The sequence below is a fragment of the Monodon monoceros genome, unplaced genomic scaffold (assembly GCF_005190385.1).
Source record: "Monodon monoceros isolate NGI ecotype Baffin Bay Population unplaced genomic scaffold, NGI_Narwhal_1 Super_Scaffold_21, whole genome shotgun sequence".
Lineage (NCBI taxonomy): Eukaryota > Metazoa > Chordata > Mammalia > Artiodactyla > Monodontidae > Monodon > Monodon monoceros.
In genome coordinates this window covers 23,597,524-23,616,521 of record NW_021703778.1, presented here as the reverse complement: position 1 = coordinate 23,616,521, position 18,998 = coordinate 23,597,524, and the positions used below count along the sequence as shown (strand labels likewise).

The 18,998-nt window shown below is 41.2% G+C and overlaps 1 protein-coding gene across 2 annotated transcripts in view; it reads left to right on the top strand.

Annotated features, from left to right (window-relative positions):
* Window positions 1–18,998, top strand: part of TAF3 (TATA-box binding protein associated factor 3) — a 151,335-nt gene that overhangs the window by 84,148 nt on the left and 48,189 nt on the right. Inside the window, exon 1 of one of the 2 annotated variants that reach the window (XM_029237819.1) lies at window positions 502–1,814. The exons of the other annotated variant lie outside the window; for it this stretch is intronic. Within the exon in view, the coding sequence (XP_029093652.1) occupies window positions 1,661–1,814 (154 nt within the window). The 5' untranslated portion in view covers window positions 502–1,660. Of the gene's footprint in view, window positions 1–501; window positions 1,815–18,998 lie in introns of those variants that run through there. 2 annotated transcript variants of the gene reach the window in all.

Below are 18,998 nucleotides of genomic sequence, written 5' to 3'. Positions count from 1 at the left end.
TTTAAGAATATAAGAGCTGGATTAATTCTAAAAATGTCAGTGTATCTGTTGATATATCTGCATGTACCTCAATTTTAGTAGAGTTTGTTTTAATAACGAACACCACATCTATTACGTAATTTCCTATTTAACATAACCTCTCAGCTACCTGAGCTTGTAAAAGGCATGTCTTTCCTATCAGGTGAGATTTTAAAGTATGCAGATTTAATTTGTAAATCCCAGTTTAACTGCAATTAAAGGAATCTTTTAAAAACTCAGTTTTATTTTTGTGTTTATAAATTTGAACTGTCATGCATCTTGTTGTTTTAAACCAACCCAAGAGTGTATATAGTTCTCTTTTTTTCAAAACTGGTTCCTTATCTATTTTGTTTACTATTTGAGGTATATCCTTTATCTTAAAACATAATGAATAATTTTGAAGTAAGTTAATGGACTGACAAAAAGTAACTGAATTGGACTTATACTTATTTATCTAATTTTCTTGAGAAATATAGGCAGTATGTTGTATCTTAGAAAGAACTTAGGCTTCAGAATAATAGGGACCTGGGTTTGAAGCCTCTCCACTACTTACTAAGTTCATTCATTCAACAGATATTCATTGCATACCTCCTATGTGCTCTATACACATAAGCTCATTTTTCGATATGGGAAGTATATACATCAATATGTATACATCAGTGCACAAAACAAACAGGGTAAATCCTCTAATTGTTCCTGGGGAGACAGACAATGTAAAAGTAACTAAGTAAACATTTGACAAAATTCCAGATAGTAGTAAGTACTGTGAAAAAAATAAAGCAAGGAAGGAGAGTGAGGATGGGGAATCAGGAGAGGCGGTACTTTGGATGGAGCAGTCAGGGTGTCATCAGAGCAAACCTGATAAAAAAAAAATCCAGGTGGATGTTCCCCCCACCAACCTTGTGTATATTTTAGGTAAAACTATTTCAAGCAGAGGGTGCAGCAAGTACACATGCTCTCACACAGAAGCAGGCTTCGCATTTTCTAGGAATAGCAAGGTAGTCTGTGGCAGCACAGGGCCTGGAGTAGATGGTAGGAAATGAGCGTGGAGAGGTACAGGCATTTGAGAGGCTGGTAGGCCTTGGTATAGAAGAGTTTGGATTTGTTCTAATCTAAAGGCAGTTTTCATCAAGGGAGGGGCATGATCTAATTTGTGCTTTGACAAGCTCCCTGTGGCTGCTCTTTGGAAGACTAGCAGGTAGGGGGTCAGGCTAGGAGCCTGTTACCAGGCAGTGGGAGAGTTGGTTTGCATTACAGAGGTGGCGGTGGAGGCGCTGGCACAGGGACTCGATAATGTGTGGGGTGTGGGGGTGTGGGGAGAGGAGAAGGCGCAGATGCCAGTGAGGGAAAAGGCAATTAAGAAGGAAATACTTTCGAGAAGTTACATAAGAGGAAAACTGAAAATGGCCCAGTGGCTTTGGCAGGATAGAGGCCGTTGTTGGCCTCCAGGAGAGCAGTTTCGGGAGAGGGTTGGGGATAAAAGTCTGATTGGAGGGGTTCGCAGAGCGGACGGGAGGTGAGCAGTGGAGGCAGTGAGCAGGGCAGTGTCAAAGCGCGTAGACAGGACAGAGCAGACGCGTGGGAGAGTGGCGGGGCCGAGGAAGGGTCTTGTGTTAGTCTAGTTTTGCTTTTCAGATTGGAGATGGCATGGTGTCTGCTACTAGGAAAGTTCCGCTTGAGAGGAGTCAGCTGCTGGGTACCAGAGAGCCTCAGTGGAGGAGCGGAGTCCTTAAGTCAGCCGGCCGATAGAGGAGCTGCAGGCAGTGCTGGTTGCTTCCACTGGAGACAGAAGCAAAGTAAGAGGCCGTTAAGGGCCGAGAGGGAGAAGGGGGATGTTGACAATTTGATTAGAGAGGAGAAGGCATGAAACAGTCTCCAAAAAGGTAGGAGAGAGAATTATCTAGAGAAGTGTAGGATTGCCAGGCAGTGCTCTGGGCCCATTTGAAATGAATGTTTCTGTGTTCAGAGAGAGTCCACATTTAGCCAGTTGCGTAGAAACTTAGGGAAAGTGAAGAGCTGGATTTAACCAGGACTGGGATTTGGCCCGGCCTGGACCATGATGGGAGACAGGAGCAAGCCTGCCGAGAGGCTGCAGAGTGATCCAGGGTTGGTCTAAGGCGCCCAGCCTGGGGAGAGAGGGCACTGAGAGCATGCGGAGGGTTGGGTGCCGAACCCGTAGTGGCTCAGACTCTGTGATTGTCCTCCTGCTACAGACAAGGCTCCAGGTGGTCAGGCAGTGTGCCCACCAGGAAGGGGTACACAGAGTTCAGCTCTTGGCATTCAGCCTTTGAAACCACTACACTGATATTGTTTGGGTCGCTTGAGTAGAGGTGGAGAGAACAGGAAACTGGGGACTAGAATCTTCCAAAAGCGAAGAGGACTAACTCCTTGGGCCAGAGATGAGCACTACAAGGAGAGTGGTGCGATGGTACCTGCTGGTGTGCACGTCTCAGGGAGCGCGGCAGGGGCGGTGGTCGAGAAGCAAACGGGACTCACCTCACCTCGGGAAAGCTTGGCATGTGGTGCAGGGGAGAGAACATGGCGCCAGTGGAGGGGCTGTCATGGAAATAGTATCCTCAGAGGTTTCACAGAAGGTGAAAGGAAGCCTTTGCAGAAGACCCTGGACACACAGCTTGTGAGTTTCGGAGGCAGAGTCTGGGCAGATGGGGCTGGAGAGCCATGGAGGAGTGAGGCGCCTGGTGATGATGGATGGACAGCCTGGGAGGCTTAGCTTCTGCGATGAGAGGAGACGGGTAATGGGGGATGTTCAGTGAGGCATCAGCCTTGCTTTCCTCTGAGCAGTCATGTCTGCTCTATGATAGGCCCCTCCTGGGGTTTGCCTTTTCTGCCCCTTGCCACAGCGAGGTAGATAGTACTGAGCCTGGGAGGGGCGGCCCCACCAAGAACACAGCGGTCCTTGCTTCCCTCTCGCAGAGTGCATGGTCCTGCGATTACTTGGATTAATTGTACATGTGAGCAAGTCATGTGGCCTTCCCAAGCTTCAGTGTTGTCACCTGTAAAACGGAGATACGTCCAGGCTTGCAGGTATTTAAGATTTAGAGATAATGTATGTGTAGAACCCCAGTAGGTTCTGGGGATATAGCAGATGCTTCATGACATCTCCCCCCAATATGTACATAGAAAGGTATATATATATATAAAATGCTTGGGTCATTTGTTGGGTTTTCTCCCCCACTAGATGAATGCTGTGGGAATTGTGTGATCCCAATCTCTGTTTATAATGTTGAGGTTTTCATGCTGTCCATTTTGTTCTGAGATATAAATGGTAAAATGTATTTCTAGTGGTCTTACCTGCAGTAAAGTCATATTGATTTCTGTGTAGCACATAATGAAATAGAAAATAATCTCCTGGTGTCTATTCTGTATTATTCACAGAAACAGTTTCTAAAGAACAAGTCTGCATTTGTACAATATAAATGCCTTATCTTGTTTACTTGACATAAACTGTCATTTTTGAATTCAGAACAGAGGTAAAAATCACAGTTAAGGGCTCCCCTGGTGGCGCAGTGGTTGAGAGTCCTCCTGCCGATGCGGGGGACACGGGTTCGTGCCCCGGTCCGGGAAGATCCCACATGCCGCGGAGCAGCTGGGCCCGTGAGCCATGGCTGCTGGGCCTGCACGTCCGGAGCCTGTGCTCCACACAGGAGAGGCCACAACAGTGAGAGGCCCGCATACCGCAAAAAAAAAAAATCGCAGTTAATTGCTGTCCTTCTTTAACATAATATGGCTCAACCTGAAAAGCTTTTTGATTTGCAGGTAAAACATTTCTGAAATAAAGCTTATATTTTTGCCAAATACTTTAAGGAAACTTGGTAGCACTGAAATAGAGTGAAACTGTTTTTGTCAGTTTAGAAAGTTAATAATTTTGTTAACAGTGATTTATACTGTAGCTAAAAAGCTCTTGGTAGTTTCCCAAATCTTAAAGCTAACTGACCTTGCATTTGAACCCAGCTGTAATGTAAACATTTTCTTGAGATGGTGAGGGCTAGGGCCAGACAATCTGGAGGATATTAGTGGTATTCTGTTTGAGGGAAGTTGGAATCCCCAGATAATTCTCAGGAGCCCTTTTTTAGGTCAGAAGCTGTCTTAGACATTGTATATTTCTTAATCCTTTCTTGGTCTTGTTAATAATGCATACTATTCCTCTTGGAAATCTAATTATAAAAGACATACCTTATGCTGAAGTAGGACGGTAAATATAGTTTTATCTGGTAGTTTTTCTACCCTTTCCACATTATTTAGTTGCTAAAAAAATATAGTGTTCAGGCTACTGAGCTTGAGGTTACTGCCCTACTACCTTTAAAAATTCTTACTTCTTAGTATTCGGTTACTTATCCAAAATATTTTGTTCAAAACTAAAACCTACATCAACTCCCTTTGACAGCTCCCCCCTTTTATATAAAAAAAAAGATTTCCAAGATGTACTGAGCAGTGTCTTTCCAACTTCAGGTCGTGACTCATTAATGATTGTTAAATCAGGTTAGTGGGCTGAAAACAACATTAAAATTTTTTTAAATAGAATTCGTCACTCATAGAGAGGTTAGGTATTGTCTCATGACACTTTTGTTGTACTTACACAAAGATGTGTGTGTCTATGTATAAGTATGAAAATGTAAAGTATTTTTTACTGTGGGCCGCTGTCAAAGTCTGGAAACATACTACAGAGAATATTTCAGGTAAAGGTTTTATAGTCTTTCTATGCAAGTTTACATTTTAAAATCTTGAGTTTTCAGCTAATGGTCAATACTGTTGTTAGTTGAATATTTTAGAAGTTTAAAAGACAGCAAAGTTTTCTGTTTTTTAAAAGTGATTTTTATTTTCTAATTCTGACATTATCATATGATCAGAAGCCGAAATGCCAGAGCTAAGCAAAAACCATGCTTCTCTTAATTCAGGAAACATTTAAGGATCTCATGCCAGGTAATAGGCATATTTGAACTATATAAGGTACAGTTTTCCATCTCCAAGAAATCACAATCAAATTTTTGTCAAGCCTGTGTTGAAATATATGTGTTCATATTTGTTTTATTTTTTCTCTTTAAAAATGGTGACCTCTTAATAAATTCAACTCTTCAGCGTTCAAACTCAAAGGAATTTTTAAAAGGACTCTTTGCCCCTGGAACCTTGTCAGATTTCTCCAGGCTCTAATTGAGTACTTCTTCCTGCTTGAATTTTTTTCTGCTTATTAAATAAACTATCATTGAACTAATGTTAATTGTTAAATGGTTTGGCCTAGGTTTGTATTGGGGTCCTAATATGGTAATATGGTGGATATCTTTACTGCTTTTTCTGGAATCAGGGGAGGACCGATTTGTGAGTTTTAAACTTGTGCGATTTTTCCATTGTGATATTTGCACTATCTAATCTCATCCTTAATTTCTCCAAACGCCTCTTTCCTCTTCAGTAGGCTGTAAATGATAATCAAGTTGTACTCCAAATATCAAGCAGATGCCTCAGTATCTAATTTAAAATAATCTAATACTCAAATCCCCAAGACATTACAAATGACAGTGTGCTGATTAGTGAGAGGGGGCCTTGGTGTTTTTATGTCAAGTACCTTTTGGATAAAAGTACAACATAACTGAGATTATAACTGAGCCAGGCAATTAAGACTTGATTGTTGACTCAAAACAATTGTAGTCTGTCCTCAAATAATCGCTTTTTAAAGCAGATGGCTAGCAATCCCTTGATCATGGTTTATTACTTAGTTATTAATGTTTCAATGTGTATTTTGTCTACTTACTGCCAGTTTTATGTACTGGAACTTATAAAAGGTATTCTGTTTTAAAGCAGTGTTACAGAGTAATAATGCTACTCCTTGAAACATTAAGAAACCACTAGGAGTTCATTTTATCTCAGCCATATATCACTTCAGAGAAAACAAAAGCAGATTACAGTTCATAATTGGAGCACTGTATTGGTCTGCCATAAATAATAGGTTTATTAGAAAACTTGTGTCTCCTAGCTTATACATTTAAACCACTTAGTAACATTAGGTTCTTTTAATATGTATAATCTTCTATATAAGATTTCTGGTCAGCCTACCAAACAGTTAATTTCCCCATACTATCTTTATTAAAAGTTTTTTCTTTCTATGTGAGTAAACCCAAATCATTAAAATGAGCAGCTATGTTTAAATCCTATTATGATTATGACAGAAATCTCCAATAGCAAAAGAGTTCAAGTTGAAGGCTGACATTTTATATCCATGATTCATGGTGTGTGAACAAAAATAGAGTCACAGGAGCAGAGTATCAGATGTAATCGAAAATTGCTTTGTGTCACATCTTAAGTAATATATGGTTTATGTGTCTGTTTATTAACCTTTTTGTCATGGATTTTGTGTGTATATGTCATGAAAATGGACCCCTGTGTACTTTGGAGGAGGGCTTTGTTTATTATCTGTAATCTGTAATGTTACTTGCATGAAAACTAATGCTAATTTTAATTTTTCCAGTGTTTACCACACCTTTATGTTGAAAGCAGTCAAAAGGAGCTTAATTATTTTCTTCTGACTTTATTTTTGAAGTTAATAATTACTGTGTTTGCTGTATAGTAAAAACAAGTCTTTTCTTTTTTTCATCCACCTCTAGTTGTCACATTAGTCCCCAGTTGTCTTGATGTTCATCCTGAATTAAATACCGTAGTTGACGCATGATGACACTTTTTTTTTCTTTTTAGTGAAAGGGCTACTTGATTGATTGATTAACTGATTTTTAATTTATTAATTTATTTTTGGCTGCGTCGTTGCTGTGTGGGGGCTTTCTCTAGTTGCGGCAAGCGGGGGCTACTCTTCATTGCAGTGCGCAGGCTTCTTAATGCAGTGGTTTCTCTTGTTGCGGAGCATGGGTTCTAGGTGTGTGGGCTTAAGCAGTTGTGGCTCACGGGCTCTAGAGCACAGGCTCAGTAGTTGTGGCGCACGAACTTAGTTGCTCTGCAGCATGTGGGATCTTCCCGGACCAGGGCTCGAACCCATGTCGCTTGCACTGGCAGGCGGATTCTTAACCACTGTGCCACCGGGGAAGTGCGATACATATTTTTTAAGGAATACCTTCCTGCTTTAGATATAAACAAAACATGGACTCTGTTCCCCAATTTTTTGGATTCACTGTACAAATACTGCTGTAGTTGACAGTCCATTGAATTTGAATAAATGGAAAAAGAATTAAATTTTTGCACACATGATTGACTCTATACAAAAACCAAGGTTAGATATCTTGAATAAGAAATTTATAGAGCTAACATTTGAAGTGAAGTAATAGCGAAACATTATTTTCATTTTGAAAATAAAGGACCATTCCAAGGTATAAAGTATATTTCATACTTGAATTTCATGAAATTTGATAGAAACATTAAAACTAGGACAGTTGAACTATGCAGTTCACAATATTTAGGCTATAATTTTATTAAAAAAATTCTTTTTGAGCAGCCTCATACCATTAAAAAGAGAACATTCAGCCATTTCCCTGTCAACATGAGTAAGTATGAGTATCTCATCCTTAGTGTTTATTACTTACTGTTTTGTACCTGGTGCCAGGATGTTTGAGAGGCAAGGAGAAATGGAGAGCCAAAGCTGATTTTTTTTTGTACACAAAGTTTGTTTCATTTTGTGCTGACTTGATGAGAAAATATATTGGTATAAAAACATTGAAGAAAGTGACAGTTCTCTGCTAGTGTGTTCTGATTTTAAAGTCTGAGCAGTCTGAGCGTTTTGTCCTGTCAGGAAGCCAGTGTGACTTAGTGTCTGTGCTTCGTTTATCATTGAGGAGTTTGAAATTTCCTGCCTATCAAACCATAACAAACACAGAAGTCAAGCATGTAGGTCATTCACACGGCTTCATGGGGCTACATCTTCTCTTTTCTCTTTAACCTTTCTCAACACCAAACTTGTTCCTTTTGGTGGAAGTTAAGAGTTCACTCTCTTGGTGGTGACCTTATAAGTGATCAAATGTTTAAAAGTCTATTCAGTTTTTTTTTTCTTTTTAAATATGCACAACATTAAAGAAAAATTGGAAAGTAGAAAAGGAAAACACCCATAACCTCACTACCCCAGTACAACTATCTATGCTTTTGGTGGGGCAAGGGGGCCAGAGGAGGGAAATCACTTTTAAAACTTTGAGGAAAAGTCCTAGTTCTTTAGTTGTCACATTAGTTTCCTTCTATCAAAGGACACAAATATGTCCAAATCTCACTTCAAAGATATGTTACTGAGAAATCATAGGTTGCTAAATAGTCTGCTTTTTGAGTAATCATGTCAGTTTACTTTCCTGATACTTTTTCTTACTACTGTTTCACTCAAACTATATAAGTAATTTTTTCAAAATTTGTTTGTTTGAATGTGTAGGGCATCCAGTTTTACCCCGAGGAGACCACCTCTTTTTTTTTTTTTTTTTTTTTTGCGTTATGTGGGCCCCTCACCGCTGTGGCCTCACCCACCGCAGAGCACAGGCTCCAGACGCGCAGGCCCAGCGGCCATGGCTCACAGGCCCAGCCGCTCCGCGGCATACGGGATCCTCCCAGACCGAGGCGCGAACCCGCGTCCCCTGCATCAGCAGGCAGACTCTCAACCACTGCGCCACCAGGGAAGCCCCACCTCTTATTTTTGATTCATTTTAAACTTCATAAATGTATAATTAATTGCCTAGAATTGTAGTTCTTTATTGATCTTTGGACGAATTGTGTTCCTTATACGTTTGCTCTTATAAGGTTGAACAGGAAGGTCTGTGTTTGCTCACATGTGTGACTCTGTGAGTTGCAGGCCAGGAGAGCAGCCACATGTGTCCTCGGCTTCTTCACCGTTATGTCCCCAACACCTAGAACAACAGTGCCCGGTATGCAGGAAGCGCTCAAGTGGTTGTCGAATGAGCTAATTAAAATAGCTACACGACAACAGAGTTACCCTTTCCCTACATCTTTAGGTAACTGGGGGAGTTCCATAAATGGATTTTCTATGAAATTTTACCTTTTGAGTCAAAAACGCCATTTTAATGCATTATGGACATTTTCAAATTGTATCATCAATTTTATTAATTTCTTAACTGGAGTACTCCAAACATACTTCATCTACTGACATCTACAAGGATGTCATTATGAATAATAATTGCTGTAATTCCTATGTGGGCAGGTGAAGCTTGTGGGACTGCCTTTGTGTTAATAACCGTGAGCTATTGTGCTGGTGATTTAGAACAGATAAAAACTAATATTCTAGTGGCTTTTATAAGTCCTGCCTACCTATAGTTATCTAGGTAATAGCCTAAGACTGGCTCCCTTTCTCTTATCAAGAAATGCAAGTGATCTTTTCAGCAGATGGTTATTACTTAGTAGCTTTTGTTTTCAGGTTCAGAGACCTGTCTGGCAAATCCAGAATATCAAGGATTTTTTTGATGCCTGACCTCTAGAGAAGTAGGCATATTATAAACTAGGTTACACAATGTAGTTGAGGGCATGTGCTTATGATAAAATTCTCATCTTCAAAGCAGAATTTTTTTTTTAGTGTTTCCCATTTGTTTGCACTGTTTGAAATGGTTAGTTATCATAAATAATCTTTAGTTACCATAAGCAAAATTCTCATAAACTTGAATTTAATGTAATAACAATATTTGTTCTGCAATGCATAGTTGTGTTTTAAGGGAGGTTTTTTGCCTTTCAGATTGTTCTCCTTCTGCATTTTATTCCACTCAGAATGATTTAATTTCTAAACGTTAGAAAATGTTTTTTACAGAGACAGGCCTTCCTATAACTAGAACTACAAGAATCCCTTCATTTTCATTAATTGAGAGATGTAAGTTTCTTCTCTGTTTTTGATAGCAGTCTTCCACAATCTCTGTTACTGTCGTCAATTCAGTGCTTTCCAGTTAAGGATGATGGTGCAGATTCAGATGAGGAGAAGGAAGCGGCTCCTCCGGGATATGTGTGGCATTTTGTTTTGCTCTGTTCTGTTTTGATGTTCCACATTGCTTCTCTGTGTTCTCTACTTTTTAAAAATAATAACCCTATATTATTTAAACAACATTACCAATAAATAAGAAGAGTGTAGAATACTATTTATGTTCATTTAAGAGTTGGGCTTTACTCCAATTTTATAGTGGTTCTGAAGTAGTAAGATGCAAAAACAAAAACAAAAACCAGAAATGACAAGAAAAGGGAAAAATAAGTCAGAGTGATAAACCCAAGTAAGAAATTAAATTTCTGTGTAAATATAAAGGACACAGCTTAAGAGAGATCCTAATAGGCAAGATAGATTTTTAAGTAGGAGGTGGGTAGGTAGAAAAGGAGAAGACAGACAAATATATACTTATCTGAAGAGATACTTAAGGTAAATATTTTATTATCAAATATATTTTTAATACATTTGCTTTAATTAGACTTCATTGGCATATTTATAAGCTCACCTCTGGTAGGTCAGGGATTTTTTTCAGCTGAAAATTATAATACTTTTTTTCCCAGCCAGAAACATTTTTAAATGTATTTGTGTATTTGTATGACACTGCGTCATGTAGGTAACAGTACCGTAAGACGTTCTTGTTGATGCGCCTATAAAACCATAAGCTTTGCCTTTCTTTAGTTAAACCAAGCTCCAGAGAAAGCTTTAGGGAATCTAACCAAATCCTAGGTCATCACCGACTGAGAAGATCCTGGGGTAGGTCTGTTTTAGACTTTCCAGTGAGGGTTGCAGACACAGATCCCGAGAGGAGCTTGGGGACATGGTGACAGTGAAGTGCCCCCCCGCCTCTTGTGGGCAGCCTCACTCTGCCCCAGTGGGTTATAGCCTCATGGGAAGGTGGCTGTGGAATTTTAGATCTTCTGATGTTTTTTATTTTTTTAGTAAAGGCAGAAATTTTAGATTTTTATTTTTTGACATTTCTGGATTCTTAAATCCTGGCAGTTAACTAAAAATGTTGAAAAACATTACGTACCACCTCCTGTCTACTGTCCCCCTCAGAAGACACTTCTAAGCCTTGGGTTGCTGGTTGGAATCTTCTGCTCTTAACAGTAATTTGACCACCTCTCCTGGTCTCCCCTGTCTGGTCCACGCCCCAGACACCTCTCCCCTGGGCCACTGCAGTCGCCTCCCATCTTCTCTCTGTGCCCCTGTTTGCTCCCCGAAAGTCTGTTCTCAACCCGGCAGATCTTGGGATTCTGCTGAGATCCCATGTAAGTCAGGTCTCATCCTTCCTTTTTGCCCCACAAGCCTGCTGAGCCTGCACTCAGGCTCTGGGCCATGGCTTTTGCTGGCTCAAATGTCAGGCTCACCTCTTGGTTCTTCTTCTGGATCGCGCTCCTACAATGCAGGCTTCCTGGTGGCTCTCTGATGCCTTCAGAGAGATGGAGAGAGCCAGAGAGGCGAGGCGGGAGGTGGAAGAGGCAGGGGGCCAGTGCTCAGGTCTTCTCAACATTGTCTGCACGGGCTCACCTGCAGCAGCCTCCGCAGCCCGTGCCCGAAGCAGGCCTCCTCCCTCGGGTCCAGTTGTGGTCCAAGGTCACTTCCAGAGCCTAGATACTTCCTAAAGGGGAGAAAAACTGGAAGGAATGTATATAAGAAACATCCAAATAAAATGTTGACTAGACGGAAAGTATGATAATGAAGGTAAAGAAAAGGTGGAGAGAATTCAGATGTCCTCCCTCAAAAAAAAGGAGAGAAAGAAAGACTGAAAAGAGTCCCAGGATGAAAAGCCTTAAATGTGAAAACTGTATTGCCACACACGGAAGCTGCCACTTAATGTCCCTTCTAGAGTGTCTAAATGAACCATCTTGAAGGTATTGCTTACTCAGCAAGTAAGGCCTCCCTTACGACTTAACATTTATTGCCTGCCTAGAAATATAGAAAAGACGCTTCCCTGCCTGTGGGCCTGCCATGTGACACAGGCAGCTGGAAGGAGGAGAAGGCAATAAAGTTGGCTGAAAATTGATGGACTACTTTGCTTTCTCCTATTTCTTTCTCTCCCTCTCTCCTGCTCTTTCTCTCTCTCTCTCTTTTTTTCTCTCTCTCTCTTTTTCTCTCTTTCTCTCTCTCTCTGCCTCAGCTGAATTCCCTACTCTACTGTTTAGCCACAGCAGTATTCAGAATATAAAATCCATATGGTAATGATTTTAAAAATAGTTATAATCAAAAGTATTTAGTGATAAAATGACAGGAAGACAGATATTTTAAAAATAATTCTCTTTAGTGCACCACGTTAGGTCTTACAATAAAGGATAAACTCTAGGAGAATTCTGTTAGCACAGGGTGTCTGGATTCCCATTCTGCATTACTATCTAATTATTAAAACACCTGAATACAGGTGTCCGACACATACACATGGTCTCTGCTGTATGTGGATGAAAACACCCTTGTCACCTCTTTCCCATTTACAGCAGCACGCCTTATCACTCTGTCCCTTTATCCTGCCTTTTTAAAAAAATATCATGTGTATTTGAGTTTTTTGCTTTCTGTCCCAGTGAAGGCAGTGCCAAGAGGAGTGCCAGGCACACAGTAGTCATTCACGTGGTTGTTGAGTAAATGATTGTCGTAATGTAAATTTTATTGAGAGGTAATTCACACATCAGGCAATTCACTCATCTCAAGTGTACACAATTCACTGGTTTTTAATATATTCACAGAGTTGTGCAACCACCACCACAATCAATTTTAGAACATTTTCACCTTCCCCCCAAATAAACCCCATTCCCATGAACAGCCACTCCCCATTTCGCCCCAGCTCCTGCCAGTCCTAGGCAACTGTTAATCTACTTTCTGTCTCTCTAGATTTGCCTATTCTAGCCATTTCATATAAATGGAATCATATAATATGTGATCTTTTGTGACTGCCTTCTTTTGCTTAGCATAATGTTCAAGGTTCATCCATATTGTAGGATATATCAGAACTTCATTCCTTTTTGTTGCTGAATAATATTCCATTGTATGGACATACCACATTTTATTTATCCAAGAATTACTGAATTTTTAGTAGCAGGTATAGCATTCCAAGTTAATGTCTCCTACTACAGAGCATATTTCTGACCAGTGCACGCCCCCCCGCAACTGCCATATAGTGAAATCTCAGCAAAGACAAGTAATTTTCATATTCATCTGGAATAAATATAATTATACTTTGCACATCCTGGAAAAGTGTGATTCATTTTAATTCAACAAAGATTTGTTGAACCTGATGCCTGTCATGTCTCAGGTACTGTAATCCCATTATGTGGCTCACATTTTATTTCTGTTGGATGGTGCTGCTCTTACTATTTGTTTCTGAGAGCCTTAGCACTCTGCCCTTTTTTTTAGGGGGGGGGCAGTGCCGTGCCCGGCTTGTGGGATATTAGTTCCCTGACCAGGGATTGAACCCAGGGCCCCAGCAGTGAAAGTGCAGAGTCTTAACCACTGGACTGCCAGGGAATTCCATCTGCTTATTTTTTATTATTGCAAACTACCTCATTTTTTTAAATAAATTTATTTATTTTATTTATTTTTAGCTGCGTTGGATCTTCGTTGCTGTGCTTGGGCTTTCTCCAGTTGTGGCGAACAGGGGCTACTCTTCATTACTGTGTGCAGGCTTCTCACTGCAGTGGCTTCTCTTTGTTGTGGAGCCCGGGCTCTAGGCGCACGGGCTTCAGTAGTTGTGGCTCGCGGGCTCTAGAGCACAGGCTCAGTAGTGTGGCGCATGGGCCTAGTTGCTCTGCAGCATGTGGGATCTTCCCGGACCAGGGCTTGAACCCGTGTCCCCTGCATTGGCAGGTGGATTCTTAACCATTGCGCCACCAGGGAAGCCCCAAACTACCTCATTTTAAGTGATACATGTGTTTCTCAATTTGTAACTTTCCCATAGGTGAGCATTTTGAGGGTCTTTTACTTATTTGGGTCCTTAGCTCCTGGTGCCCAGCACATAGTAGGTGCACAACAAACACTGTTGAATAGAAGCCCCCCTTTTGTCGACCTTCTCCACATAGCTTCCAAACCTTACTCTAATCTTCAGTGTCCCTGCCAACACCCTGCTCGCTGCTGGGGGTGTCTGCAAGCCACCAAAGTCAGACGCTGCCAGACTCAAGCTTAATATGGCCACGAAGATTAAATACTTCCCAGTTTTCTCTGAGGTCAAAGCTTGCAGATGGTAGGTGCTCAGTAAATATTAAACGCACGATTTGTGCCTCTTCGTTTTTTTTTTTTTTCTGGTGCCAGCTAGAGTTCTAGAAGGAGCTAAAAGTAAGCAAAAATTAGCTCTGTGGGTTTTCAGCTTTCTTTAGGATACATTCTAAAGCAATTTCTAGTGAATTTGGAATCACTGTCTCTGTTATTTCCATTTATTAACAAGGGAAGTCAAGAATTGAGGTAACTGGTTTGCCTTATTTGGAGGATAAGCAATTAAAAAAGAAAACACATTCCCCCTTTGTAGACTGTGTTTGAGCAGCTGACTGTCCTAGGGTTCTTTGTACTTTGAAAATGGGATGGGTTTTCTTGTTTTGTCTGCAACTGATATTAAGGGCAGAACACAAAACTATGAATCCATTCATGAAATGTGCTTTTAAAATTATTCGTTCCTTTTTTTTTAATGTTGGTGTGTGTGTGAGAGAGAGAGAGAGAGAGAAGACAGAGAGGTAAAGAGAGAAACTAACTTACTTAGGCACAATTGTTAATTTTTTTTTATTTTCTGTCTACTTATTGCTTTGGATAAACATACTGGAATACTGCCAAAAATTCAGATGGCTGAATACTAATTTTGCTGAAATTGGCAGGAATCCCCTGCCAATTTTCTGTCTAAATTATGCAGAAATCTGACTCTTGCAAGACGTAAGTATGGTCAAAAATAGAGTCCTAATTTTCTAGTTAGTCAGTAAGACCTTCAACTGACTAATTCTTCTTGTTTCAGCTTTTACTTTTCAGGTAGGAAAAGAAAGCCAAGAAAAATGAAATGCAGTGAAAGTTACTGGCCATGTTTCTCATGTGACCCAAATGTAGATTTACAGTGTTAAAGAACATGGCATTCACAATTTGTCGGGTGCAAAGCAGGAGTGAGCCTCAGAAAACAATTAGTGCATCTTTCAAATATACGGTAGTTATTGAATAATTACTCAAATAATGGTCAGTAATGGAATACAAAGGGTTATCTCTTAGCTAATCCTCAAGTAATGGAATTGGTGTATCTCTGATTTTTCTGTTAGCCTTCCAAGGTTTAGAAGAATGAGACAAAAGTGATTGTGGGAACTAGTGGAGCCACTGGAGGCCAGCAACGAAAAGGAGACCTTATCTTAAGCAATTAATCAAGAAACTCATATTGTGGGACAATTATTCAGAGCTAATTCTAAAAGAGCTTTAGAGCCCCAGGTCTTGAGATATTTTTTCCAGAATTTTGTCAAGGTCATTTTGAGCATGGGGACAATCCTACATTAGAATAAAGGTTTGGTTAAAAGTATGTATACTCTGTACCTAGAAGTCTGTGCAATGTAAAAATCAATCAACTTAAATGTAGTTGTAGTTTTTTACTTTATTTTTATGGTAGCAAACTGCGCAAAATAGAATAAAGTATTATCCCAAAGACAAATGTCCTATCTTGATCTGCCGTAAGTGCGTTGCCCTCTGGCACGTGTCTGCTTCACTGTGTAAAAGTGGGAGAGCAGTGCCGATATGCATGCTCAGTGACTTTTTATATGTGTGTAATTTCATATAATAATTGGTTTCCTATTGGTGTGGTTGTGTTAAATGCAGCCAGTCCTTTAATTTCTTTCCCCATGAGTAGACTAAAGAACTGTTATTTTCTGGTTCTTTTGTTCACCTTACCTAATAGCTGGTCTTGTTCATCCATCTGCATAGTGAGCATTTTGATACCTCTCTGTAGCAATCTTTCCTACCTTCCTCCGTCTTTTCCACTCTTCTGATCACGCTTCCCGTTGAGCTCAGACACACTCCTCCACGCGCTTCGCCTCCAGCCAGCCTGCCTTTCCTCCTATTCCCACAGCATTGCCTCGCCCTTGCCGTCTCTTCCCTGAGATGCTTGTTCAGAAGATCACCCCATGCCTCTAGCTTTCTCACGAACCTGTTCTCAGCTGAAACATCATTTCCTCAGTGAACGTTCTATCTAAATTAATAGCCCTTTCCCTCCCCAGATAGGCAATCTTGTTTTATTATCTTCCTAGCACTTAATCACTATTAATTATCTTTTGTATATATCTGTTGCCTGTCGGCCCTACCAGCATGTAAAGTCCATGAGAAGGGAAACCTTGTTTTTTGTTTACTTATTCTGTATGGCCTGTTGTATATAGATCATAATAAATATTTGGTGGGTGAATGGATGGATGGATGCATGGATGGATGAATGAATGAGGCGGTCTTTACTTCGTGATACTTTCCTTACCCTACCGCCCTCCAGCTTTTGCCTCCAGCACTACTAAAGCTGTTTACTCAGCTCACCAGTAACCTGACTAGTATTCTTTACACAGCTGCTGGAGTAATCTTTTTCAAGACAGATCAGACTATTTTAAAACTATCACTGACGTCCCATCAACCTTTCAGTAAAGCCCTGTCTGCCTCTCCAGCCCATCCCATTCCGTCTTCCCCTCCCTGACTCACTGTCAGCACACAGGCTTCCTGCAGAGACCCCAGGACAAAAACACGGCCGCTCCCCGTGCTGATCCCTGCGCCCAGATTGCATGCCCCCTGGCCTGCTTCCGACTAGCTGTTCTAATTATTCACATCTCTGTTTAATTAATCAGTGTTTAGATAGTGTCTCCACTCCGTCTAAGGAGGCAGCATTGTACCTTACACTACCTCCCTGGTTGTTATTTTCTATTACTTTATCCTATTTAATTATTTCATAGCTCTTATCATGGATCATAATAATACTTTTCTTTTGGCTTATTTGATACTTTTCTGATCTTTGGCACAATTGAATACTCCCTACTTGTTAAAAATTCTTATACTTGCTTATACATTCTCCTCTTCCGGCTTATTGGCTAATTCCATCCCATTCTCCTTCTGCCACTACTTTACATTTGGCTGTGTCTCAAAATGTCAGTTCTCTGCTCTTCTCACTTTGTGTGTTTCCCCATCGGCCTTTCTTAAACCCATGGCCTCAGCCACCACCGCAGGCAGGATAGCGTGCTCATTAAGAGCTGTTGCTCAGCAAACATTAAGGGCCTTCTCTGGGTTAGCTGCTGTTTTAGACACTGGGAATATAGTCCAGAAGATACAGTTCCTGCCCTCAGAAAGCTTACATTTTAGTGAGTGAGACAAAAAAATAGCTGAGCAAATTAATAAAACGATGTTAGGTAGGACTGAGTGCAGTGGAGATAAAGCAGGGCGTGGAGTGTGGGGACAGGCAGGCCGCGGGGGCTGGGGCCAGAGCAGACCCCCTGCCAAGGCGACACTGGACATGTGCGTAAACTGAGAAGAGAAGCAGAGAGAAGACCTGGAGGAGGAACGTTCCAGGGAATCAGCTTGGCAAGTTTGAGGAACACTGAAATACCAATGTGGTTTGAGAAGAGGAGTGGTGAGTGAGGGCAGGGGGAGATGGTGTAAGACCTGATGGGCCACAGCGAGGCTGGGATTTTACTCTAATTGTGATGGGACAGGACACCATCGGAGGCCCTCGAGCAGGAAGGCTCTGGTTTAGCATTTGGAGTTGGAGAGAGTCAGTTCCAGCCTCATCCGACCGGTGGCCTTGATAGAACAGACAGCTGTCATATTTAGCCTTTTCTTAGTCAAAACTATTTCTTTGTAAAGTCACACAAGTGCAATATTGTAATGACATTCATCCCTGAGGCGTTGGGACTTCCTGACACGCCTTTTACCAAAGAAAATTTAAATGACGTTCCAAGTCATTTCAGTGTTAAAAATCAGTACCTTTTGCTTTTGATTTTTAAGAATTTTTTAATCCGTATCTCATGTGTGTGGTAACTTTCTGTTACTCACAGACTGGTTAACCTCTGTGCTCCTCCCCTACTCCCTATCCACGCCAGGAAAGAGTTGATTGTAATTTCATAGCATTTTCTAGTCATTTTTATGCCGTTGTGAATTGCTTGTTTTGTGGCTTGTATGAGGATGGATTCTTAGGGTGTTTTTTTGTTTATTTTGAGTCACCAAAGTTTGAGAGGCCAGCAGCAGATTTTACAGGCTGTCTTCTAAATACGAGGATCTTTGGAGTTAATAGAGTGAGGCAAGGATAGACATGTAAAAATCCGAACTTAAATACTGAATTTCTTTCCCCCTATTAAATTTACCATTTGATACTGAACTAATGTTTCTCTTACCATTTCAAACTAGAGTCATCCGAAATTTAGTCTTCTTTCTAATCTTGCTTTGATAACAGCCATTGTGTAATTATACCAAGCTTTCGTTTGAAAATTTTGCTAAGATCTCTAGGATTATACATGCGTAGTTGGGGGAAGCTCACTGCTGGAGCAGCTCCTCTGGGGGACTGGCTCGGCAGCTGGGGTGGGCAGGGCTGCTGGTTGGGTGGAGGACCGTGTCAGTGGAGGGTCTCGGCTGCTGCCACCACCTCTGACACCAACTTCTTTCTGAACAGTTTTCAAAATGGTTTCACGTTGAGCTCGTGCTGACTGTGCACGATAACCCTGGGAAGTAGGTAGGGCTGACATTATTTTGTGTGTGTTCAGAGAAAGAATCTTGTGCTCATCGTCACAGAGGAACGTGGAACCAGGGTCGTCTTCCAGTCCATTGCTGTTCACGCTGTAATGAAACGCTGCCTTCGTAATAACCTGGGGCTTGGAATAGAGCTTGCTCCTAAACACTGCCCCCAGCGCAGAGGTCACGGGCCAAGTTAGTCTCATAGAAAGGACTGATGCACGACCTAGTTGACGGGGCGGGGAGGTCTTATGTAAGTGGGCACAAGAAGAGGAGGAAAATGGAGAGCCCTGGGCGACGGCCAAGCTACCACTTACCTGAGCCATTCCCTTTGAGTCGCAGTTTGCAAGTTCTCGTGGGTCTTCGCGGACCCTTGAATTTCAGGTGTGTCCAGTTTAATGTT